This window comes from Nomascus leucogenys, chromosome 2 (genome assembly GCF_006542625.1).
Source record: "Nomascus leucogenys isolate Asia chromosome 2, Asia_NLE_v1, whole genome shotgun sequence".
Classification (NCBI taxonomy): Eukaryota; Metazoa; Chordata; class Mammalia; order Primates; family Hylobatidae; genus Nomascus; species Nomascus leucogenys.
This window is the reverse complement of record NC_044382.1, coordinates 30,580,941-30,608,497: the sequence shown is the minus strand read 5'-3', so window position 1 is coordinate 30,608,497 and position 27,557 is coordinate 30,580,941. Positions and strand designations below refer to the sequence as shown.

Here is a 27,557-nt window from a genome sequence, read left to right as displayed (position 1 = left end):
CTGAGTGACACACACACACACACCTGTAAAAATAAATAAATAAATAAAACCCTCTAGATAAAACTCTTAATAGCGATGTAGTTCGCTACTTCAGAAACTACTTACATAACTAAGGAGTAACTTACATTGTTAAGGCAGTTAACATTTGGCTGGGTGAATTTCAAATAAGTTCTGTCTAAATTTTTCCTTGTCTCTGTATTTAAAAGGATTCATCCAATTATACCATGTGTTTTTGGTTGTTGTTGTTTTTCTCTCCACTATAAAACAGAACAATGGGCTCAATTTTTCTGCTTAGATTCCTCCCATCAAAAATCAGCCCTGCTACTAACTCTCTGAGCAAGATGCTTTGCATTTCAAGGAGCTTCCTCCTACAGACATCCTCTCACTCACTCTTTCATCACTAATTTTCTTTTCACTAGTATGTCATCCTTTCATTTCCCGACTCTAGTATTCCCTCCATTAACAAGTCTTGTTGGTACTGCCTCCAAAATCTAACTCCTTTTCTCCATTTCCATCCCTACCATCTCAATCCAGTCATCCATAATTTCTGATCTCTGGTGTTTTGGTATATGTAGACTTGTTTTTTTAATTGATGAATTCATTCATTCAATGTTTCTCATGATTTAGGTTGCCAACTTTATAGAATATTAAGTTCACACGAGTGTATGTGTGTTTCTGAGGTCCCTCTTTTTTCAGATTGATTTATTGCTTTAATAACTAGTATGGTAAGTCCCCCTTCTTAGTTCACGTTGTTAAAAGTTGATGGACCTATGCATAGATATATGGTTTCCATATACATGTTAGAGATAAAAATAACTGAGTTTATAAAAACTTCATCTTGAATTTGGTAACCCAGTGTGTTTACAGATACAGAGAATTTGTAAATTAATTTGCATAAAATTGACTTTTTACAGTATTAATTTTCTCAACTCATGAGCATAGAATAGTTTATGAGTAATTCATATAATTTTGATCTACTTTATAAAATTTGTAAAATATTCAGAGATTTTTATTTTTGTTAATATTTTTAAAATGTGTAAATTTATTCCTATTTTGAATATATTTTGTTTTTTATTATATTTTATCTGTTTATTGTTGATATACACAAATTCTATTGCTTTCTTCAGGTTAATCTTATGTCAGACAACTTTTGTTTTTGTTCTTGGTAGTTGATCATATTATCTACATATAACAAGAGTTTTATAATATTCCTTTCAATCTTAGCACATCTTTCTTTCTTTTCTTGTATAATTGGTAAAGGATCCAGACTTCAATAGTTAAACACTAGTGATGGTAATGAACATCAAATAATCACCTTGTCTCTTCATATTAAAGGGAATACCTCTAAAGTTTCTCCACTGAGTGTAATATTTATCATAGCGGTTTTTACCTATACACTTTAGCAAGTTTGGAAAATTCTTTTCTATTTTTAGTTTGCTGAATATGTGTTGCTTATTATTAAAAGTCTTCTTTGCAACTATTAAAATAATTTGATTTTTTAGTCTATTAACAAATAAATTTCTGGATATATTTCTTAATATTAAACTATCATTGTTTTCTTAGAGTAAATCATACTTTAAAATATATTTAAAATAAATTTATGAATTTGGATACTAATAATTAGAAAATTTGCAATTATGTTCTTAAGTAAAGTGAATCTCCACTTTTCTCTTTTAAATTATTCTTATCTGGCTTGGGAATTTACATAAAATTATCCTAAGGTGTGACACTTTAGGCTATGACTAAATGAGGTGGTCAGCAGATCCACTCCTCAGAAAGCAACTATAAAGCTAGACAAAATTGACAAAAAGAAACCATTTTAGCAATCTGAAAATTGATCAGCAGTCTATACCAATCTGAGAAGCATTTATCTTGAAAAACTGCTGACTTTAGGAATAAAAAGAGAGGTCTGTGATGTTCTTGCTCAGGGATATTCCCATTTCATCCCCTGGCTTGGTTGGCATGGAGGTTCTATACAGGGCAGGGTACAAATGTCAGCAAAGGCATTGCCATTGTGGAAGAAGGCTAACCTAATTTGGAGTAACAAGCAAAAGTCATACCCTGCGGTGTTTTCAGTGTAAGTGATAATCTTCACCAAGGGTAGGGAAAATGGTCTGAGGTTGCAGTCATAATTGAAGCAAGTGTATTCCTGGCTGAGTCTTCACACATAGTTGAAAGAGCCCAAAGAGAGTCAAGAGATTCGCAAACTCCTAACTGACTATAAAGCTGTGCACATCCACTTAATAAACACAAAATGTCCCAGTGAGAAGCAAATGCTGGAGTAGATGCAAAAGTGGCCTGAACTTTGCACGCCCTCCCCTGTACACAAAGGTCTATCTGAGAGGGTAAATGCATTGTTAGCTTGAAGTATTTGAACACAAACTGTGTTAAATCCTTAGCTGACCACTAAACTACAAAAACATAGTGGAAAAACATAGGAAGCCAGGCTTAAAATATAACCATGATAAAAACTATCATTTTCTTAGCAGCACATCAGCAGCTGCAATAATGAGAGAAGAAGATTTCAAAGACTTAATCCAGCCACAGAAGCAAAAAAAGAATAAAAAAGCAGTGAAAATAATTTTTAAAGAAAAAATTGTAAACCTGAGTACCTATATTATCTAAAACATTCAGTTTTTATAATCAAAATGTTCAGTTTTTATAATCCAGGTTAGTGAGGTTAAAAAAATGTCAGTTTTCACCAAAAGTTATAAAATTTTCAAAGTAACAAGAATATACAACCCATACTTAAGAAAAAAAATTAATGGAATTTGTCTTTAACTGTGTACAGATGTTAGATTTGGCAGACAAAGACTTGAAGCAACTATTAAAAATGTATTCAGGATACTAAAAAAAATCATGTTTGAGGGTTCACAAGAAAGTATAATAACAATGAATAAGCCAATAAAAACTTTCAATGAAAAGATAGAAACAATTTTTTAAAAGACCCAATGAAAATTCTGGAGTTGAAGAGCACACTAATTGAAATGAAAAGTTCAATAGAGAGGCTCAAAAGCAGATTTGTGAATCCTTAAAAAAAAGAATTAACAAACTTGAAGAAAGCTTAATAAAAACTAACAATGGAAATACAGAGACAGACAATGGAGAAGAAAAATGAACAAAATTATACACTTTTTGAAACACCAGCAAGAAAGCCAACATATGCATAACGGGAATACCAGAAATAGAGGTGAGAGAAAAAGGAATACAAAAATTATTTGAAGAAACAATGGCCTAAGATGCCTTAAATGTGATGGAAAAAAATTAATTTTAACATTTAAGAAACTCAATACACCCCAAATAGGATAAATATGAAGAGATCCACATGTGGCTTATCATGATTAAAATGTTGAAATAAAAAAAACAAAGAGAAAATTTAGAAAGTGGCAAGAGAAAAATGACACATCCTATATACAGGCTGTATACAATTAAAAGCTGGCCCCTCATCTAAAATAATGAAGGCTGGAAGGCAGCAAAATGACATGTTCAGAATGCTGAAAGAAAAAAAAGATTAAGCAATATTCTATATTCTCTAAAACTATCCCACAAAAATTAAAACAAAATAAAGATATTACTGTACTAAAGAAATCTGAGAGACTTTGTTGTTAACACAACTACTTTAAAAATAATAATGAAGGAGGTCATTTAGCTGAAAGGAAATAACTACCAGATGGTAGCTTGGACCTACCGAGAGAAATGAAAAGCACCAGAAATAGTGAAAATTAAGTTAATCTCTTAGCCTTTTTAAAACAATCTTAATATATAAGGTAACAATTATAATGCTGTTTTATCAGATATATATATATATGTATATATATGACAACAATAGCATAAAGGGTGATAGAGAAAATAAAGCTTTATTAAGGCAAAGTTTCTATATTTTACCAGGATGCAGTATTATTCTGAAGTAGTTTGTAATAAATTAAGGTGCATATTGTAATTACTAGAGTAGCTACTAAGAAAATAACATATATAATTAATATATAACATCAACAAAGGAATTATAAAGGTGTACTAGAAATATTTAACCCAAAACAAGATAGTGGTAGAACAATAGGGAAGCAAAAAAAGACAAAAGCATATTGAAAACAAATAGAAAAATAGAAATGTAAATACAACCATATAAGTGATTACATTAAACACAAATGGTTTGAACATCCCAATCAAAATGCAGAAATTGTCAAATGATAACAAAGGAACTATAAGCTATCTCCTGTAGGTGCTCCTTAGATTCAAAGACACAAATAGTTGAAATGATAAAAGATCGGTACCATGTTAAGTTTAACCATAAGAAAGCAGGATTGGCTATATTAATATGTGATAAAATAGACATTAAGACATTATTAGAGACAAATAGGGATATTTTATCACTTTAAAAGTGTCAATACATTAAGAAATATAACAATGATAAATGTATACACACCAAATAGAGGCTCCAAATTTATATAACAAAAAATGCTATAATTAAAAGAAATGAAAAGAAATGAAGAATGCAAAAATAATCGTTAGGAATTTCAATACTCAAAATACTGATAGAACAGTTAGACTAAATATGACCAAATAGAATACTTGAAGAATACTATCAACTAATTCAACCTAAACTGAAATATAGACAGTGCTTCTCCGTTGATTGTAGAATATGTATTATTTTAAAGCAAGAGAGGAACACTTTCAGGATACACTACATACTAAGACACAAACATAATAAATTTTAATATATTAAAATAATATATAGTATTTTTTTTTTTTTTTTACCACAACAGAGTTGAATTCAAACCCAACAAGGAAAACGAATCATGAAAATCCCCAAATCTTTAGAAATTAGGCAACACGCTTCTGGATAATTGGTGGGTTAAAGAAACAATCTTGAGAGAAATTGGAAAATAATTTGAATTGAATGAAAACAAAAAGACAACAATTTAAGACTTACTGGACTTGTCTAAAGCACTTTCTAGAGATTTAAATGGCTTAATCAGAAATAAGAGATAGGATTCAATAATTTAAGCCTCTACCTTGAGAAGATTAGAAAACAAAGTTTAGCAAACTAAACCCAAAGCAAGCAGAAGAAGAAACATATAAAGATTGGAGCAGAAATTAATAAAACACAAAACATACAAATAATAGAAAAAATTAATAAAACCAATGTTGGTTCTTTGAAAAGATCAACAAACCTGACAAACCCTTAGTTTTATTTTCCCTTCGAGAAAAGAACAGAAGACAAACATTACCAAAATCAAGAGTGAAACAGGAGACATCAGTATGTGCCCTGGAGAAACTACAAGGCTTATGATGAATATTATGAAAAATATTATGCCACCACATTAAATAACTTAGATGAAATAGCAAAATTCCTAGAAATAATCAAATTATTGAAAATTGACCCAAGAAGAAATGGAAAATCATAATAGACTTACAGCATAAGTAAAGACATTGAATCAGTAATTACATTTAAAAAAATGCCCAAGAGCAGATGACTTCATTGGCAATTTCCATTACATACTGAAAGGAGAAATAATATGAATTCTTTACAGATTCATTCAGGAAGAAGAGGAGACACTTTACAGCTAATTATATCAGTCCAGCATTATTCTGATACAAAATGTAGAAGATATCACAAAAGCAGAAAACTACTGACAAATATTCCTCATAAACAGACAGAAAAATCCTTAGCAAGACACTGGCTGGCAAATGATCTGCAATATGAAAAAATAAATCATTACCAAATAAGAATTATCCCAAGAAAGCAATGTTGGTTTAGGAACAGAAAATCTTTAGTCTAATACACAATATTCACAGAATAAAGGGCAAAACCATATGATTATCTTAATAGATGTTGAAAAATCACTTATTAAAATCCAGCACTCATTCAAGATGAAAACTCACACAAATATTATCAATAGAAGTAAGCTTTTTCAGTCTGATAAAGAAAGTCTGTGAAAAACCTATAACTAACATTATAATTAATGGTTAGAGAATGAATGCTTTGCCCTTAGGATTGGGAAGAAAGCAAAGGGTGGTTTACTGTCACCACTCCTATTCAACATTGTACTGGAGGTTCTCAGCCAGTATAAGGCAAAATTAATTAATTAATTAATTAAAGACACTTTTTATTGGAAATGAAGCAACTGTCTTTAATTCCAAAACATGATACCATATATGAAAAGTTCTAAGGATCCACAAAAAGAAAAATTACTAGAACTAATAAATTAGTAAGATTTCGGTGTGCAAGATTAATAATACAAAATTGTATTTCTATATGCTAGCAATGAACAATTTGAAAATTAAAATATTAATTTCATTCACGATAGCATAAAAAATGTAGAAATGAATTTAACAAAATGAGTACAAGACTTATACAATAAAAACTATAAAATGGTGCTGAGAAAAATGAAATATCCAAATAACTAGTGAGATAAATAGTCCATGTTCATAGAAGAGAAAACTCAATATTGTCGAGATGGCAATTCTCCCAATATTAATCGATAAATTAAACATATTCCCAATCAAAATCTTGTCAGGCTTTCTTTTTGGTAGAAATAGAGCAGGTGATCCTACTAGTTATATAAAAAATATTGAGACACTTAACAGTAACTGAATTTAAATTTTGTTATAATGCGATAGTGATCATAACAGTGTGCTGTTATTTCAAGATAGGCATAAAGATTAGGGGAATAGAATTGAGATTACTTATTTTTATTGTCAGTTAATATTTAACCAACATGTCAAGGTAATGCTGAGAAAATTGAATATAATTAATTTTAAAAAACAGAGTTTTATCTTATACCATACACAAAAGTTAACTTAAATTTTATTTTGGTACTAAATGTAAAAGCTAAATATATAAAGCTTCTCAAGTAAAATATAGGAGGAAAAAATTCATGAACTTGGGTAGATAGAGTGACTTTAGATATAAAACCAAAAGCATAATCCATGAATACAAAATTAATAAACTGAAATTTATAAAAATTGCAAATTTGTGTGCTTCAAATGACAACAAGAAGTCAATGAAAAAGCAAGTCATAGACTGGGAGAAAAATAGTCACAACTTATATAGCAGGTAAGGACTTAAATCCACAAAATATAAAAACCCCTTACAACCTGATTATAAGGAGACAACTCAATTAAGTATAGATATTACACCAAAGATATATGAATGGCTAATGGGAATATAACAAGATGCGCAACACCATTATTTTTTAGGCAAATACTAATTAAAACCACAGTGGGGTATCACTACACATACCCACTAGAATGATTATAATCACAAAGACAGAAAATACAAAATGTTAAGGGTTTGGAGAAACTGGAACATGTATAGATAGATCGGGGTAATATACAAGGTTACAGCCATATTGGAACACAGTTTGAGAACTTCTTAAAATTTTAAACAGATTGACCATGTGATCCAGAAAATTCAGTCTTAGGAATTCAGTGAAGTGAAAATACAGGTCCATAGAAAGTCAGGCATGTGAATATTTATAGCAACAATGTTTTTAATAGTTCTAAACTAAAAACAATCCAAATGTCCAAATGTCCACTGGTGAATTGATAAACAAAAGGAGTATATTTATACAATGAAATATTATTCAGCAATAAGAAGGGATGTGCTACTGACAATTTTGCAATATGGATGAACTTCAAAAACACTATGCAAAGTGAAAGAAGCTAGAATTAAACAATTACATATTTATAATTCCATTTATATGAAATGTCCAAAAAGGGCAAATTTACAGAGTCAGAAAAAAGTTTAATGATTGCTTGAAGCTGGAGGTGGGAGCTGGATATACTGTACACAAGCACAGGGGAATCTCGTAGGGTGATGAAATTATTTTAAGACCAGGTTCTGATGATGGCTGTACAACTCTATTCACTTACTAAAAATCATTGAATCACTTTCAATGGGTGAATTTTATAGTATATAACTAATACCTCAATAAAGCTGTTTAGAATTTTATTTTTCAGTTTATATGGTTGTAACTGCTTTGGAATGATTTGTACATTACTATTATTTAATACAAGGTTACCTAGACCTTCATAAAAATAGATTATAAAGCTATTGGGACTGAGTTATTTTGGGGTGGAAATATCTCAGACCAATATATCAATTGGATTAATGTTTATTGACCTGTGTAACAAATGTAGTTATCTTATACTTTTTTGCAGTCATATATCCAATTTGGTTTCCAAATGTATTAGCATACTGATACTGATAAAATGCTTTCATCATATTAATGTCTCAATATTTATATGGTGGTTTTTAATTATCATTCCATATATTTTTACTTTTCATATTACTTTTCTCTTTGGTCAGTCCTACTAGAAATCTTTTATATCAGGTTGTTTGATAATATACTCTGTTGTTTCTGTTTTCTATGGTGTTAATTCCTGTTTCTTTATGTTTGTTCCTGTTCATTTTACAATGGGGTTGAGGAATACTTTATTCTTTAAATTTAATTTTTAAAAAATTTATGACAAATATATTTAAAGATATTAATAATTATATATCTCAGGGTTTATACTTTAAGTATTTCTGTTTATCATTATTTTCCAAACACTTCTTAATTTCTCTACCCCAATGTTATTTAGTAATAGATTATCTAATTTTCAAATATGTGGGACTTTTAAATATTTTATATTAGCTTTTAATTTTGTTAAATTTTGGTCAGAGAATATAAATGATGTAGTATTGATTATTTGTTATTTCTTAAGACTTTGTGACCTAACAAATATTCTGCTTTTATGAATGTTTTATATATTCTAAAAAAATGTTTATTTTCTGTTTCTTGGTTGTGGTTGTCTATAAAAATCTAATGGCTGAAGATTCTTTTTTTTTTACTTAATATATAAATTTCTGAGAAGTGTTTGCTTAAATCTCTAACTCCAGTTATTGATTTATTTAATTCTATTACATTCTATTTGTTATTGTTTGACATATTTAAAGTCTATATTATTAGGTGAATATATGCTCATGATTGTTATACTTTCTTGTTCTTGCTCTTGTCATTTTTTACTTCATATATTGTCCTTTGTCACTTATGATACATTTTTGGACTCAATTCTAATTTTTAAGTGTTAATATTGCTGCATATGCTCTCTTCTTCTTCATTTTTGTCTTGTATGTTTTTATTACCTTAGTGGTTTGATACTTGCATGACTTTTCGTTTTAATTTTTCTCAATACATGGGTTCTTTTTTAAACACCCAATTACCAATTGTCTCAATTTGTAGGTTTAGCACATTTATATTTATTGTTATTTCTGTTATAGTAACACTTGGTTCTTTCATTTTTAAAATAGTTTCAGTTACTATACTTAGCAGTTTCTTCTTTCTAGCTTTTTATGGGTGGTGATTTATTTTTGTTCTTATTATGACTATCCCTAAACAAATAGCCATACTTTTGATTATTTATTCTATTGCTAATATCTGTGTCTATTGTCAATATCTTTGTCTTCTCTCCAAATGTACATTAATCTACTCTCCATATATTTTCTGTAAATACAATTTTGTTATTAACTTGATTTTAGCTTAAAATTCGTATTGCTTTTCTCTTTTATTCTTTTTTTTTGTTAATTATAGAAAATTGTTCCTTTATTCAGATATTTCTTTCTATATTTATTTCCTTCTTTTGGAGACTTCTAATTCTCTTAAATGTTCTTTAGCTTTTCCTTTTTTAGAAAAATTGTTTCTTATTTCCATTGCCTTCTAGGAGAATTCCTTGATCTGATCATCTGGTTCACAAGTTCATTATTTATTTGTACATATTTATTCTTTATATTGCTAGATTTATTATCATTTGAATATTTTCCATATTCAGAATTTCTACTTTGTTCTTCCTTTATAACTTCTTTCTTGTTATTATTTTACATTTGTTTATGCAGATATCTTCTCTCATCTCTCCATAACATAGTTAGACTTGATAAAATATTTTTCTACCCATTCCAATATTTCTACTTCAATTGATACATGTTGTTTAGTATATTCTATTTTTTACTTGTCAGATATACAGATATTTTTATTGTAATATTCCATAATGGCTGTATTTATTTTTTCTGCTAAATTCAGTTAGGTAATGTTCAATGTCAATCTTCAATCTGTAGCCCTTCTGGTGAGCATAAGGATAGAAAAAGAGATAAGACCCAGTGCTGGAGGTTCTGAGTCTCCTCTTTTCCACTCCAGCTTGCTGCCACTTCACCAGGTCAGGAATCCAGCTGTAAGATCTCAGGCATTGTCAGCATTAGGAAGAGGTGTTTTCTGTGGGTTGTGATCCACCACCTAGGGGTTTGGAGGGGAAGGAGGTGGAGTCATAAATCCTTGCGCCTGTTTTCATCATCTCCCAGCAGGCCTTTCGACTTGCTCTGTCATTCCCCTGTCTACACCTGTGACCTAGTTAGTACATTGCTGTTGATTTTCTGGTGAAGGGGGATAGTAGTGATTGTTTTGAGTTAATTACTTTGATCTATAATTTCCCTATGCTTCTGTAGTTTCTTCAGGAATGATTTTTGAGAGAAAACCAATAGGCATCCTGCTTTTTCTTTATGCTTCAGTCAGATTTCCCTTCTTTTTGTCCATTCCTTAAAAAGGACAGTCCAGTTTCCACCACAAATCCTTTGCAATTGCCGTTCTCTATGCCTAGAATGTTCTTCCCTCAAATGTTTAATGGTTGACACAGCCTCATTAATCTCATGTCACCTCAAATGTCACCTTTGCAGAAAGACATTTTTTTGCCACTATATCTAAAATAGTCCCCATTCTGGTCACTACTGTATTTTTCTGTTTATTTTTGAAAGCACTTTCTGTAATCTAACTTATTTCTAAACATGTGAATAGTGGAGTATGTTCTTTAGCTTTTCTTTTCTATTTTCAGTTCTTTTCCTTCTGGATAAGAGTTTCTCAACCTGATCTTCTGTATCCTACTTTTATTCTTTATATTGTGTGACATACTGATTCATCATAGGTCTACATTCTAAGTGTTTCACATTTATCATTAAAATGTCTTTATTTTGACAATGATAACATGAAATTGTATTTTGCAATGTGATATTCTAAAGAAAAATTATCCAGTTTTATTATTTGGTTTTAGGTAAAAGTTAAAGTCAAGTTAACTCTACATCTTTTTTAGCTAGGTTATGTCACAATAATAAGTTGCCAAATAATGTTTCATAAGAATTCACTTGATCCTTATTGCAAATCTGGAATGTAGGTAGGGTGTGAATTTCCATTTTTCTGATGAGGAAAGTGAGGTGCAAAGAGGTGAAGTGAGTGGGTGGCAAGTCTGAGACTTGAACACTAGTCTTCAGTTATTACTTTGTGCATTTGTTTTTCTTTACCATCAGGTTTGTTCCTAAGTGTATGTCACATTATTAGAATAGAGATTTGGGCTTTCTCCTGCCATACCTAAAAGATGTTTAGTTCTCTTGGCTTGTCAGTAGAGAAAACATTGAAAATAACAACAACAATAAATGGTTCTGTGCCAGGCACTGTTCCAAGTGCTATACATGAATTAACATATTTAAATCCCTATATATAGTCCTGAGAGTTTGACAAAATTATAACCATTTTGCAAATGAGGACACTAAAGCATACAGGTGTTAAATAACTTGTCCAAGTCCCATAGCTTAAGTGGCAGACTTAGAAATATGAAACAAGCAATCCTGCTCTTAATTACTATCCTAATCTATAATAATAAAAACTTTACTGTAGTTTATAGTTTACTTAGAGCTTTCATATCCATAATCTACTGGGCCTCACTACTACTCTGTGGAGGAGGCAGGCAGGATTGGACAGATGAACAGTATGCCAAGTTTCAGAGCGGTGACTTGGCCTACTTCACCCAGACAGCAAGTGGCTGAAGTAATACTGAAATTCTTTCTTTTGAAATCTAATTTTATCTCTGTTCTTGGATCATGTTTTATTGCCCATAAATTTATTAGCTCACTATAGCCTTCATGATATGTTTTTCTTCTCCAGCAATTTACATTATTGTGGGCTTAAAATGTTAATCTATTTATACATCTAAGGACTATTTTGTTTCTTATATTTTGACATTCCTTGATCATGTCTTTTGCAGCTGAATTGTGATGATTTTAAAAAAGGAGAAAGAGATGGGGATTTTATCTGTCCCGATTTTTATGAAGCTGTTTGTGGCACAGATGGGAAAACATATGGTAACAGATGTGCACTGTGTGCTGAGAATGCGTGAGTATTCTCTGAAGTAGGCTTTCTCCCTAAAACATGTTCTCTCTATAATTACACGACACAGTTTTTCCTACAGTCTTTAAGCTAACAATTCATTATGTGGGAGTTAGCCATTCCTAAATTATTAGTACCACTTATTTTACTACTCTTAAGACAAAGGTGTATAGTGTAACACTTTATATTTCACAAAGCACTTTTATGTATGATTTATCAGATGGTTATCACTTTACGAAGTAGACAGGATAGGGAGATTATAGATTATATGTTCATAATCTATAAAATGTTATAGATTTTATATTTAAAATGTATAATAAAATATAGCTTTAATATAATAAAACAGATTTAATATTATAATAAAATACAGATTTACTATTTTATAATCTATAAGATATAGATTATATGATTATAATACATAACAGATTATAGAATATATTTATTTAGACACACATACATACATATATACATATATATACATACACACATCTGTCTTCTATCTATCCAGCATCTATCATCTATTTGTTTATCTATGTGTATACCCTTTTTCACAGAGAATTATTTCCTTATCAAATTATGTTTATTAAGTGCTTAATAATTTGTAATATTAGATAATTGGGACTTGCAATATTAAATTTCTTCCCATCTCTCAACATTTACCAAATGGCTAAGGCATCTTACTGTCCTATATCTTGTCTCTGTTTTGTTCTTTCTCTACCCTCAATGCTAGATTTGGTTATCAATTGTCTTCACCAACAAGATGACATACCTGCTTGGCGGGTTCTGGCTTGTGATCTCAATCTTGAATTGTCTGGTCTTAAGATTTTGCAAATATGAAAACCAAGGTTTGTATAGGCTAATGAGGGATATTATAATTATTCACTTTTTGAGATCCTGCAAGCTTTAGCTCTCCTTGCAATAAATATTTTCGGCAAAATAAAACTGCATTAAAACACTACCATCCTTTGCAGGATGGTATTTTCAGAAATTCACTCTAAAACTATGTCCTCAACTCTCACCAAGGGTCAACATAGAGAAACAGAGAACAAACGTATGAAGAACACACAGATTTTTATCAGATATATATTGTGTAGCATAAGTATGAGCATGCTATATATTTAATTCTTACTATGTCTTATGTGGGGAATCCCATTATAAATCTTTAAATCTCTGGTCCAGGTGAAAGTTTCTCTCCCCTAATTTCTGGTATATTTCTTTGTACTATGCGATGCGAATCATACTTCTCCTTGTGCTGTTTTCCTAGCAGCTCTAGCTGCTAGGAGGCTCTACAATAAAATTGAAAATTTGACTTTTATAGTGCCCCTCAGCTGATATCCTTTCAAAGAACTTATTTCTTATCACTTTTAAATACTTAGTTTTTTTCTTTATATTGTTTTTACTAAATTTTTATTGTTTTACAGATGTTATCATTGTAATCTGCTTTAACTTTTTACAAATTAGGAAATATCTCTTACATTTGCGGTTCTGTGTTTTCAGATATGCTTTAAAGGTCTACGACACTGAACAAAATTAATTATCAAGACTTTATGTACTTTCTATGAAAAATAAAATACTTGCCTTCATAACCCAAATAAAGAGTAGTATAGGGGGATGTTAGATAATACAAATTTGACTTTGTTTATTTAAAACAACAAAGTTCCTTGGGGGCTGAGGGGTATCTATTATCCAGTTACAAGCTTTACTTTTCCCCGTCTTCTGAAGTGGATCCCTCCTCTAAACAAAAGTTAAAAAAAGATTTCTATAAATAGTATTTACAAGTCTGAATCTTTACCATCTCTTCCATGTTAACTACATTTCTTTGACTTCAAATTATAAACAGTGACTTTTATTAGAAAAAGTATTAAAATAATACTATGCGGCAGCTGTTTTCGGGAGCAAAGGAGAATGACAATGCAATGTAGAGCAATTAGGTTTGAATGGTCGAAGTTCTGTGATATTAATCTGCTGTGTCTACTAACTTTTGATTCTAGGAAAACCGGGTCCCAAATTGGTGTAAAAAGTGAAGGGGAATGTAAGAGCAGTAATCCAGAGCAGGTGAGGTCAAATGTCAGCGTGATGGGAAATACTGGGAGGCTAACTTCAAATAGGAAGTAGGTGCTCTCCTCTTCCTTCTTAAGTGGGAGCCTTGGAAGGAAGTAATTCTTGCTTTCTGTAAAATGGAATACCCAGTACTGCCCACTAATGTGAAAAAGCTAATTATAGTCTCTGAAACTGGATCAGATTACTTTGGTGGTTAGAACTTTCAATCTATTTCTGCTTTCTATAAAAAAAAAAAAAAGAAGAAGAAGAAGAAATAAAAAGGAAACTACATGTGTAGTAGAAAGGGCACAACACTTCAGTCACTCAGCCTGAGTTAAAACCCCAGCAGTGTCACTTGCTGTTCGGAGACCTTGGACAAATTACTTAACCTAAAATGAGATTTGAACTAAATAGATTTTTTTTTTCTATGATACAATTTTGTGGGCCTGTGATGGTAGGGGAGGGGAAGGAAGAAAGGATCTCATACATGTCACACTTGTCTTTTTCCAAGTGAATGATTTTCCTAATTTTCAAGGTCTGATGCCCTTTTTATAAGCTTGCAGAGCACCTAAGGTTACTTCCACCAAGTCATTTAGCATCATGCAATTTTAAATGTCTCTTTTTATCACCTAGGAGATTGGGAGCAAGTTGATGGCAAGGACTGTGCTCTGTCTGAGTTCTGGCACATAGTAGGTTATCTGTTTACTAAATAAATGAATAAACAAGTAAAAAAGTTTTATATTTAACCACATGAACTATAGAGTACTTACTGAGCTACATCTACACAGCTGGTACTGCTCTAAGTGGCCCATAGCAATGTCAGCAGGACTGAGTTCAATAAAATTTCTGAAAACAAGTGTTGTCAGCATTACAATCTTGGTAAGTTTCACGTTCTTTTCCCTGTTCTTCAGGATGTATGCAGTGCTTTTCGGCCCTTTGTTAAAGATGGAAGACTTGGATGCACAAGGGAAAATGATCCTGTTCTTGGTCCTGATGGGAAGACGCATGGCAATAAGTGTGTGATGTGTGCTGAGCTGTTGTAAGTAGCATCATCCCCAGGTGGACTTGATGACGATGCACTTGGTTGCTGTCCTGAGAATCACTCTGCAGAGAGATAAAATCCTTTCATGAAGCGTGCAATTCTTTGTCTTTACAATGTGAAATAGCCTTTCTCACAGAAAGGCTTCTTTTCTTTTTCTTCTTATCATTGATTGAAGTTTCTTAAAAGGAGAGAATAAGGTGGTCATGTTAGTTATTAAATTCAAGACTCTTATTTCTTTTAAATTACAGTAATTTGAAGATGAATAGTGTTTTATAAGGCACAATATTTTAAAATTTAGAAAGCACTTTCATATGGAATGATCTAGGTCAGTCGTTTGACATCCGTTGCTTCATTTGGGCATATGTAGAGACCCTTCCTGAGTAATGTGAGGCTAATTAAAATAATAATAGTAATAATGCCATGTGTCTGAATCTATTTATTAACTTAAAAAGTGGAACGCGGATCATTACAAAAGGAAGGACTATTGGGTTAATCTTTATCTCTGTGCCTGGCAGTACTTGGGCATTAAAGACGCAGATGTGGATAAGATCTAATTAGTCTTTCACATTCTGGCTGTTAAACAAGGTTTAGACTCTCTAATTCATGTGCCAGCAAGCCTTAAATGGCTATATTTACATCACTGGAACTTTAAAATCAAGACAGAGATTTAACTATCAAATGTCACACCTGCCTTTGAAAATTACAGTTAGTCCTTGTAGAATTCAAGGACATGTCCAATCAGGTTTACAAAACGGTGATGATAACTGGTTTCCAGACAGGAAAGCAGCCTGATTTCCACTTTCTTATCTAGGAGACATGTTCTCTCAGTGTTCAAATCTGCCCTAATTGTGTGGGTTTTTTTTTTTTCTTTTTATGCATTATACGAAAAGGGGAATTTGACCTCTCTAACTCCTGGCTTCTTCCTCTGGAACTGAGACAGCCACACCTATCTCCAGGATGAGAAGCTAATCAAATGATAGATGTGAAAGGGCTTAAAGCTCAGTTCAAATGTAGCTTTCATTAACAACTTAGTACTTTTACATGAAAGCAAACAAATACTTTACAAGGTATACAAAGTTATACTTAAGGGTGTGGATGGCAATGCCTCAAACGCTCAGTTTGGTTTCACCCTCCTCACAGCATTATTTTAAAGCTCTTGGTTCTGCTTGTTAAGGGGAATTTTCCTGACAATCTTCTGTTTGTCAATCAAGGTGTCACACCCATTCAGTTTTACAGAACAAAGCTTCTAATTGACTGTCAGTGAGTCAGTTTCACACCCTTTCTTACTATAGGCAAGAAAGCTAATTTACAAAAAGCAAGTTTCCCAGATCCACTATTGCTGTCTTTCTTTCCTTATCTTTGGCAATTTCTCTGGCTCAGGCACTGAAGATGGAAATGCTTGTCTCTTATAAGTGAATCATTTTCAGCAATTCGTAGCAGAGGATATGAAAGTGTTTAGCACAGGACTGAGGATACTGAAAATATGATTGAGTCATAAACTGACCGACTGTTTACTTTTCTTAACAGTTTAAAAGAAGCTGAAAATGCCAAGCGAGAGGGTGAAACTAGAATTCGACGAAATGCTGAAAAGGTAAAATGACTCACCAACACAATTTTGTTCTTGTGGCCATAAATATTAACAAATTTATGCCTAAACCTTTGAGTAATGAAATAAAGTCATTGTCTTTTATTATTATATGGATATTTTTCTTAATATCAAAATTCCCCAAATTGACTATTCCTAGAATATTAATCATTAGATTCAGATTTATAACAGCATTTCCTACTTAAGGCCCAAAATGTGCAATTTCCACCTGTGTTTCTCCAGTCCTCTAGCCCCCAAAAGACGATATAAGATAGAAAGTTTATATAAACCAAATTCTGCTTAATTTCTAGCAGCCTTCTTTTTGGTTTAGTGTAAACCCATTTTACTCTGAATAAATTGTTTAAAAATGGCAATGTAATATAAATTAAACAGGAATAATTTTAAAATAGTGACAGAGTGTTTTAAACACTATATCCACTAGTGCATTTTATGTGTAATTAAATTGACACAAGTTGAAGTTACTCACTTTGCCATTGTGATTATTCTGTTCAGAAAAACCTGCATTTATAAAGGTCTTGGTTCTGCTTAAAAAAAAAAAAAGTCAGATTTTTAGATTGTGTTTTAAAAAATATCCTTAAAATTATTTTTTTGAAATTACTTGATAATTTAACTATTCAATCTAGTATAAAAAGTTTTGAATAAGCACTTTAGGTAATGCAGCCTGGATTTCTTAAATCACCTACTTTCAATGAGAGGGATAGCAGTTTCTTTGCTAAATGGCTAACCTTTTGTTGAGAAGTCAGAACGCTTGAATTTTAGCCTTGGTTTTGCCATGCTCTGGGTGTGGAAGACTAAGTAAATAATCATCCTGGGCCTTAATTTTCTTGTCAGCAAAGTAAAGACGTTGGATAAATGACCTGAATTTTACCTTCCTGTTGGACTGTGATTCTACATCCTGCACACTTTTGTGCTAATACAAGTGCACTCCTTTTTGCAGATGGTAGGGCTTATGTTTTCCTAAAGGAAGAAACAAGCCCACCTTTTGGTAGTCAAGAGCTAGCCCTTCAGTTCATAATGCTTATTTAATGAAGCAAAGCTCTCAACCTAAATAGAGTATTAAAGGTTTACATTTAGGGAAACTAAGTATTCAGAACCATCTACAGTTTATGCAACACTTGCCAAGGATTGAAAAGGAATTCTTTTGTGGTGGTTGTTAAATTTCAGTCTAAAACTTTGGGTCATCCTGTGATAGTTAACATTTTATTACTTCATAAACACAGAGAGTTCTTTTCCTTTGTTTTTCATTAGATCTCTGTACTTCCCTCTTCCTCTCTGTGGCTAGGGTCATTGTTTTGGTGGGGTCACTGGGCATGATGGTGTGAATAGGACTGCTTTATTGTGATGGCTCAATATGTTCCCTATAATTAACTTGTCACTAGGTTGCATACACAGTGTTTCTTCAGAATCTCCTTGGATGAATCACAACTTATAAACTGAAATTATCATTGTTTCTTTTATGAGAATCATTGAGCATTAATTTTTTATACCATGCTATGATTATCAGGTGACTGTCTTCTGCTTCTCTATTTCTAGATTGTTAACAACCATGAGGTTTGGAGCACATCCATTGCTCCTCCAAAAATAAATATCTTCTTGACAGGAAGAAATTAGGATTCTCTGTTAAAGCATCCCAATGGAATTTGAATTTTTTTTTTTTTAAATACCAAAGAATGCTAGATCTAGAAAAGGTCCTACAGAGCATCTGTTCTAAAAACCTCATTGTAGAAGTAGTAACATTGTGGTTTCAAAGGAGAAGGGACTTTGGTGTGGTCTCCCAGTTGGGTGAGAGGCACAATCTAGGGGCCCAGGTCATTTGCCTCCTAGCCATGCTCTTTATGCCCATGTTTTCTTGCCTGAAATTGAATGACGAAGTTCACACAGTTGAAAAGAAAGTTACAGACTAGGATTTTTTGTAGGTCATATTATAGTACTATATCTCACCACAAAATGTTTAATGACATAGAGATCCCCAAGCCTAGAGTAGCTTAGAGTATCATTTTTTTTGTAAAGTTTAGCCCTCATCACACAGTAGAGTTTTCAAAACACAGAAAGTAGCCTGAAAGTATTGAACCAAAGCATCAGGAAATCTGAAAACAAATCTTTCTTGGATTTTTTTTTGCGGGGGGAAGTCACTCCTTTTTAGCTTTTCTAAATCAGTATCAGTCTTGATGACCTATCTGTCCAAGGTGAGGGTGAAAGGAAATTAGATTTACTCTCTACAATGTCAGAAATTATTATGGATAAAGAAGGCAGAATATACAAAAATTATCCACAGATCCATAGAGAAAATTAACTAAAGTAAGCATAACACTGTTGGATAACATCTTGTTTCTTTATACTTACAAACTTAGTTGGATTATTCTTGACTTGATCCATATTAAGTCACTTTTAAACATCTCATCTTCTCACAATTTTTTTTTCTTTTTTTTGTGATTTGGCTCCTGCATTTTGTTGTGGTTGTGCTGGAACCTCATGAAAGATATCCCCTGACCCCTGTTGATTTGCAAGTTAAAAAGAAATACCTAGTTTTAATCCAAGAAAACTCTTGGTCAGCCTTATTTTTTCTGAGGCTCTTTTTTATCTTTTAATAAACATACCACATAACAGATACAAGTGCCAAGTAGTTGACAATATAATTACTATTTCTTAGTAATTCTCATTAATATGTTTTATGTATTTGCCAACTTCTAGACCTGATGTTTTGTGGTAATAAACCTCTTATAAAGTTTCTGGATTAAAAAGTAGAAAAGTGGTAAATAAAATTACTTGTTGGCTGGATGTGTTGGTTCACGCCTATAATTTCAACAGTTTGGGAGGCCAAGGCAGGAAGATTACTTGAGCCAAGGAATTCAAGACCAGCCTGGGCCACATGATGAGATCCAGTCTTTACCAAAAAAGAAAAAAATTAGCCAGGTGTGGTGGTGCATGTCTGTAGTCCCATTTAATTAGGAAGCTGAGGTGGAAGGATCTCTGAGCCTAGAGGTTAGAGGCTTCAGTGAGCTATGATCATTCCCCTGCAATCCACCCTGGGCAATACAGCAAAATCCTTTCTCAAAAAATAAAATATCCTGAAATGAAATGAAGTAAAATAAATACAATTGTCTTTTCAAAGGATTTTTGCAAGGAATATGAAAAACAAGTGAGAAATGGAAGACTTTTTTGTACACGGGAGAGTGATCCAGTCCGTGGCCCTGACGGCAGGATGCATGGCAACAAATGTGCCCTGTGTGCTGAAATTTTGTGAGTATAGAAGAGGTTTTTTCAGAGTGATTCAAAGGGTGGAAGTGGAGATTTACTGGACTGATGAGTAAAAATAACTTTGAAAGGAAGCCTTGTGGTTGAGAACCATCTGAGCAGTTTTATATACTCCACAAATCATAATGCCATCTACTGAGTAGGCACTACTGATGTTTGTCTATTTCTGAGGAGAAATGCATTCCATTTTCCAGTTGAAATATTGACTTACAGCATACTTCTTAACATTCGCCTGTGACTGTGACCTATGTGAACCTCTTTGTGAACTAATTCTAGTATAGAATGGGGGTAAAAGCAGGTATCACGACTTTGATTGTTTTTCTTCAGTAATTATCCCATAGTAACAGTGTTGATGGAACACTCTTAGATACTTCAGGTTTATACATTAATTGGATTACTCTTATCTTTTTATCTGGGACATATGACCTTGGGAGAAGGGCAAGTCTCACAACATACAAATTATTACATTTATGAAAATGTCTTAGATGACATGACACTTTCGGCTTCTCTAGCTCTACAAGCCCTTTCCTGTGTCCTGTCCTATGCCAGTTCCTCCCAGTCTTGGCTAGCTGATGTCCCCTCCTCTTGTAGATTACATTTCAGATTATCTTTCCTTGGATAAGAACTCCTAAAGTCCCTCCCTAATTGAAATTAAATTCTCAAAATCCTTAGTAATTGTCTTTTCTAACCATCATCACACTTGGAAATAATACAATTATTTCTCCAAGTATTTGTTGACTTTCAGTCTTTTCTACCAGCCTCAAGAACTACAAGAGGGCAGAGTATGTGTTTGTATTATATACTCCTGCATGCCCAGGGCCCAGCCAACGCTTGCCCAAAAAGCCATAATTACTCACTAAATGAACGAATGAAGATATGAATGAAGATCTCCCACTCTCAAGGAGCTTAAGTTCAGTAGCAGAAATAAGCCATGGACATGTGCACATATTTATATATTGCAAAATAGAATAAAAAATGTAGTATAAGAGAAGACTATTCAGATACAAAAACACAGCAATAGACGTAGAGCTCATTTGTATTTGGGAACTGGAACGTCTTCTTCAAAAAGGTAGAATTTAAACTGAAGAGTTTTAAATTTCTTTTAAGAAAGAGAGATGAGAAAAAAGATCATTTAGTGGAAGGAAATGGTATAAAGGTGAAATTAAAGGGTCTTTTTGGGGATTTGAGGTGTTTTTAAAGTGTTTGTACTAAAACTCAGGACAACTTAGATATTTTTCCATCTGTACCTAATGACTGTTTTGTAACATGAAGATCGGAAGCATCTCTACTCATTTATTTTACTTTTTCCAGCAAGCGGCGTTTTTCAGAGGAAAACAGTAAAACAGATCAAAATTTGGGAAAAGCTGAAGAAAAAACTAAAGTTAAAAGAGAAATTGTGGTGAGAATCAGTTTGATCAATCTAGTTACAACTTGTGTGTGTGTGGGGTGTGTGTGTGAGAGAGTGCATATTACGTAGTATGCACTTTCAATATTGTTTAATATTTTCCAGACTACTAGTAGGTTTACTGGAAACTAATTTATAGTTATTGTTTTATGAAACTTAGATTAAAAAATTATGGCATTACAATTTCTAACTGTATATGGAGGAAATTAATCAAGTCACATTAATAATATAGTTTTGCACTCCTAAATGAAGGTGAAATATCAAAACATTGTCTGAATTCAAAGTGTGATATGTAGTCTTCAATGTGTGGTAGCTATTGTGAAGGTATTTATTTCGAAAACAATATCAATGTTGAATTGTAATGTGCTTCCTTTTAAATTATACTGTGCTCTGCTTTCTAAGCATCTTTTCACTAGTCACCTGCCTGTTTTTCTACTGCTACCCTCTTAGCTCAGACACTTAATAGTTTTCTTTTGCATTGATGTATTGGCATCGTACCTGGTCTGTACACTGTTGGTCTCCATCTTTCTCAATCTTCAAGATTTAATTCATCCTCCATGTTGTTTTCATATTTCATAGAATAGGAAAACAAAAACTATGGTTCCATGAGTCAGCGATGCTATAAAATTCCAATGTTTGAAGATATTCTAGAGTATATTCAGACCATTTCACTTCTTATAGAAACCTTAACTTATTTCTTACAGTTTTCCAGACTTCTATGATGTGCAGTCAACAGTTCTCCTAAGTAAGCCACTCCATCAGGCCACCTTCTGCCCGTGTAACTCCATTTTCTTTCTTTTTCTTTTTCTTTTTCTTTTTTTTTTTCTCTGTCACCCAAGCTGGAGTGTAGTGGTGGGATCATGGCTCACTGCAGCCTTGACCTCCCACTCTCAAGCTATCCTCCCACCTCAGCTTTCCAAAGTGCTAAGATTACAGGCACGAGCCACTACACCTAGCCTAAGCCTCATTTTGAACTGCTTTCTTCCCCTCAGTCTAGGTTACCAGTCCTTTTAATTTTAATACTCAAATATCTGTCAACTACTATTTTATCATTTATTTCCAATTTTTCTCCTTCCTTCCCTTTCTTCCTTTCCTTTCTCCTTTTTCTTTTTCTTCTATCTCTCTATTCTTTTTTCTCTTTTCCTCCCTGTCTCTCTTTTTTTATAATATAATTACTGTTCTAACTTCAGTCCCTAGTCAATCAAATCCTCCACACATCTGGTTGATAACCTTTGTAAAACAAAGATTTGATTTTGCCATTTTCTACTATAAACATTTCTAATTTTCCCATTGCCTAAAAGTAATATCCAAATTCCTTTCAAAGTTTAGTGGTCTTTGATTTTCAAGGTCTCCTTTTGACCATTTCCCAAATATTCTTCTCTTTATCCAACTAATTATTTAGCCACTATATTCATAAATATGTTAGATTACCTCAAAATAACATGTTCTTTCACGCCTCTGTGTGTTTGTCCATTTAATTCCTCTTCGATGGCCTTTTTACCACATTATGTTCCTGAATATATTCTCAAGATAGAACTTAGACATAAGTTCCCTGAACTTCCATGAATTATTCTTTTCATTGTACTTGTACACACTTAATTCAGAATAGTGTTATATTTCTTAGTTTTTTATATTGCAATTACTTATCTTTTCCATTTGACTGATGAAGAACATAAATATAAATAAATCATATTTCTATTTATATATTCCTAACTTAAGCATTCATTGAAGATGTAAATGGATATTATAAGGAGAGAAATATCACAATTTTTTGATGGTCCTAAATATTAAAAGTTTTATTTTTCATCCTTAATTTCTCTTTTTCAATTTCTTTGTAAAATAACATTTAACATTCATACACAGAAAACAGAACTATATCTAAACTATTTCATATTCATTATTCAGAAACTCTGCAGTGAATATCAGAATCAGGCAAAGAACGGAATACTTTTCTGCACCAGAGAAAATGACCCTATTCGTGGTCCAGATGGGAAAATGCATGGCAACTTGTGTTCCATGTGTGAAGCCTACTTGTGAGTATAGAGTTTTAGAATGTCAAAGAAAGAAGGGATTTTGCAGGTAATTTAATAGAAACAGCTTGTTTCATAGATGGGGAAACTGTGGCTCAAGACAGGGAAGTGAGTTGAATACGTTACATGGAAAATATCAGTAATAGATCTGGGAGTAAGTACCTAGAGTTATTTATTTTAAGACGCCTTGTTCCTCTGACACTCCCTCTTTTAGCATTGGAATGTCCTGACAAACATGAACTTGTGCAAGTATTAGATGCCCCCTTGCTCCTCAAACTTCACATATTAGCCTGTTTTAGCAATTTATAGGTATCTCATCTTCCATGGGAGTTAAGAGTCCAAAGGTGGCGCTTAATGTAGAAATGGATTAAAGTCAAATTTCCCATGAAGCAACCCTAAACTCCTATAAAATTACAATGGGTATTATTTTATGTAATGTAACATTTCTCAATAAGTTAGAATGCACAGTTTTCTTTCAAAATTTATGATAGCTCTCACTTTATTTGGCTGAGCTCAAATTAAGTATTTAGCTTATATTTAGAATCTATGACTTTTTTTGTTTTGATTGACAACTACATATGGTTGAAATATCATCAGTTAACTGTACATACTGTGCAATTCCATTGTACAAAGCAAATTTAGGCTTATTTGTTTTATCAGTATATGGAAATTATTGTGTTTTTTTTTTGTTTTTTGTTTTTTGTTTTTTACATCTTGTCCTTTAGATGAAACAGCTATGAGTAAGCAAAATATTTAAGTTCAAAGCAAAGCTAAGGTACACATGGTGTGGTAGATAGACCATGGTCTTGAGGGAGGAGACCTTGGTTGTAGTCATATCCTGAGATGTAGCAAAGGCCCCCTCTACCTCTCATCTTCTCTGATTAACAAGGGGATGAGTAGATGTGCTTTGTTAAGGCCACTTTTAGCCTTCAGGTTATGCCACGGTGATTTTAGTTTTGGTGCCTCTGTTATGAACATTGATGATGCTCCTTTTCTCACTATAGGCAAGAAAGCTAATTTACAGAAAGCGAGTTTCCCAGATCCACTATTGCTGTCTTTCTTTCAACGTTAAACAGACATTATGAAGAAATCATAGCACTATACTATCCTGGAGGGTATTTTGTTGCTTCTCATTGATATGCAGTGATAAAGGGACAAAATTGTTCCACTCTAAGGAGGGAGAACAGTTAACAGTGCAAGGATGTGGAGAAATTGTGGCATGTGTTTGTTCCTAATGGATCTGCTTCTTTTTCTCTCTTATTCAGCCAAGCAGAAAATGAAGAAAAGAAAAAGGCTGAAGCACAAGCTAGAAATAAAAGAGAATCTGGAAAAGCAACCTCATATGCAGTGAGTGGAATCCATCCAATAAATCCTATTTGGTGCTATAATTTGAACAAATTTTAAGAGCCTAAAGGGTGAGATTTTGCCCTGCAGAAATCCCCAGAATATCTTAACTCTTCAATCTGGGGATGGTATTGAGATGAATTATAGGGGAAGATTGATCTGTTCTTGCTGATTCAAAACTAACTCTGCAAAAAAAAAAAAAATTGTTTAAAAGCTGAAAAACTGAGTTCTACTTCTAATTTTATTACTTATAGACTAGAAGCTTTTGCTAACTACTTTCCAGAGAAATTCTACATGTATGCTTTCTACATATGAGTTTCTGATATTTCACGTCCAATTTGAGATAAAAATACTTTGATTCCCCCCAAAGCATGATTTTTATCCCTGAAATATTACAATATTAGTTTCCAAAGCCTTAGCTCAGTTATCATCACCAATGGTTTTGATGATAAAAGTCTCCTAATTTTCACTCTGGATTCTATCTTTTCCCTTGCCCAACCAGTCTCCCTAACATAGCTGGAGTAATGTTTCAAAATGTAAATAAGATCATAATATTGCTCTGCTTAAAACCCACAAGCAGCTCATCATCAAATACAGGATGTGCTTTAATCCCGTTATCTCCCCTCTTATTTGTATCCTTATCTCCATTCAGAAAATCATGCTCTGCTATGTGCCATGTATTTTCCTACCTGTGTTTTTCAGCTAGTTTTATTTTCATAAACCTGTGTGCATATTTCCCAATTCATTTTTTTTTGCCCAGTCAAATCCTATTTACACTTCCACAGTCTCACCTAAATTGTTCTTGCTCCCTGACACCTTCCCTGATTTCCACAGTCAGATTTCATGGTTCCAACCTTTAAGTTCGCAGATTTTCTTTTTTTTTTTTTTTTTTTTTTTTTTTTGAGACGGAGTCTCGCTCTGTCACCCAGGTTGGAGTGCAGTGGCGCGATCTCGGCTCACTGCAAGCTCCGCCTCCCGGGTTCACGCCATTCTCCTGCCTCAGCCTCTCCAAGTAGCTGGGACTACAGGCGCCCGCCACCACGCCCGGCTAATTTTTTTGTATTTTTAGTAGAGACGGAGTTTCACCGTGGTCTCGATCTCCTGACCTCGTGATCTGCCCGCCTCGGCCTCCCAAAGTGCTGGGATTACAAACGTGAGCCACCGCACCCGGCCCGCAGATTTTCTTATACCCTGTATGTTTGTACTTATTTTATTCTGCTTAGATTATAGTAGAATTTGCTTATATATTGCTTGTATTATATCAGGACATCATGCTATGTTTTATTTTTTCCTATCTCTTATCATATGATGTTTTTCTTGTTGTTGAATTGAATTTTACATTTGAGAAAAACACAATTAAAATCCTCAGCTCAAGGAGATATCACATTAGTTTCTGCCAATACAGATGTTTGAACCTTCTGCTTTAAGTAGAAATGAAATATATAGCCAACTTACTTCTTCTGTCTTGGCAGGAGCTTTGCAGTGAATATCGAAAGCTTGTGAGGAATGGAAAACTTGCTTGCACCAGAGAGAATGATCCTATCCAGGGCCCAGATGGGAGAGTGCACGGCAACACCTGCTCCATGTGTGAGGTCTTCTTGTGAGTAGCCCCGCAGCTGGGAACATGAGGAATGATTTTGTTCTTTCTATTTCATTTCCATGTTCAATTATGGGAGGGCCACTTCAACATAAAAATGAAAGAATTAAAGCATATTTAGAGAAACTGTCTGATTGGAGACATGTACTTGAAAATCCGTGTCCTTTGAAGATTGTTAAGACTTCACACTTAAGCAAGGAGAAAGTCATAATCTTGAAATATTCAAGTAGTTTTGTTTTTTAAGTATGGAAACAGGACAAGTTCTAGCTTATCTCCATGATTAAAAGTGAGGCCAATGGGCCAATGGATGAAAGCCCTGGAAGACAGGTTCCAACTGGATGCCAGGAAGAACTTCCTAACAGTTTGAGGATTTCAAAGATGGATGATTTACCATGGAATTCCAAGGATGATATAAGTACAGACTTTACAGGCAGATTAAAGCAAAAGCTTGAGAGTCATTAGAGATACAGTAAGGAGCATTGGAAATTTAGAAAACCTCTGGGCTAGGGTTTAAATCCCAAGTCTGTACTTATTATTTCTACATCTTCAGGTGAGTTATGCATCCCGTCTGTCAGTTTATTTGTACATTGGGGCTATAATAGTAGTTTTGTAATGCAATTGTGAGGATTTCACAGTGTAAGCACAGGGTTAGGCACATCACATTAAAAGAATTTAATCGTTGTTAACTGTAAAATTAAATTACATTTGAGATCACTTCTAATATGCAGATTCTATGATTTTTACTTATCTCTTCTTAACCATCCTTTTTTAGCCAAGCAGAAGAAGAAAAGAAAAAAAAGGAAGGCGAATCAGGAAACAAAAGACAATCTAAGAGTACAGCTTCCTTTGAGGTGAGTGTATGCCCTCCAACAACTCAGAGGGATATGGCTCGGAGGATCCACAGATCATGTTCAGGGAACACATACGTTCCTTAAAAACTGTATGAAACAATTGTACAGTTTGTGTTTTCATGTGTGTTTGCATGTGTGCACATATGTGACTATTTCTTGGTTGATGGGTTCATTTTTTTATCACTTAAAAAATCCATGC

General features: G+C 33.0%; 1 protein-coding gene across 2 annotated transcripts in view; it reads left to right on the top strand.

Moving 5' to 3' along the window:
- SPINK5 (serine peptidase inhibitor, Kazal type 5) overlaps window positions 1-27,557 on the top strand; it is a 77,474-nt gene that overhangs the window by 9,859 nt on the left and 40,058 nt on the right. For both annotated transcript variants that reach the window (XM_003266606.4, XM_003266605.4), the window contains exons 5-14: window positions 12,067-12,194; window positions 14,180-14,243; window positions 15,140-15,267; window positions 16,798-16,861; window positions 19,989-20,116; window positions 21,443-21,530; window positions 23,442-23,569; window positions 24,832-24,913; window positions 26,383-26,510; window positions 27,280-27,358. In XM_003266606.4, coding sequence (XP_003266654.2) covers window positions 12,067-12,194; window positions 14,180-14,243; window positions 15,140-15,267; window positions 16,798-16,861; window positions 19,989-20,116; window positions 21,443-21,530; window positions 23,442-23,569; window positions 24,832-24,913; window positions 26,383-26,510; window positions 27,280-27,358 — 1,017 coding nt within the window. The remainder of the gene's footprint in view (window positions 1-12,066; window positions 12,195-14,179; window positions 14,244-15,139; window positions 15,268-16,797; window positions 16,862-19,988; window positions 20,117-21,442; window positions 21,531-23,441; window positions 23,570-24,831; window positions 24,914-26,382; window positions 26,511-27,279; window positions 27,359-27,557) is intronic.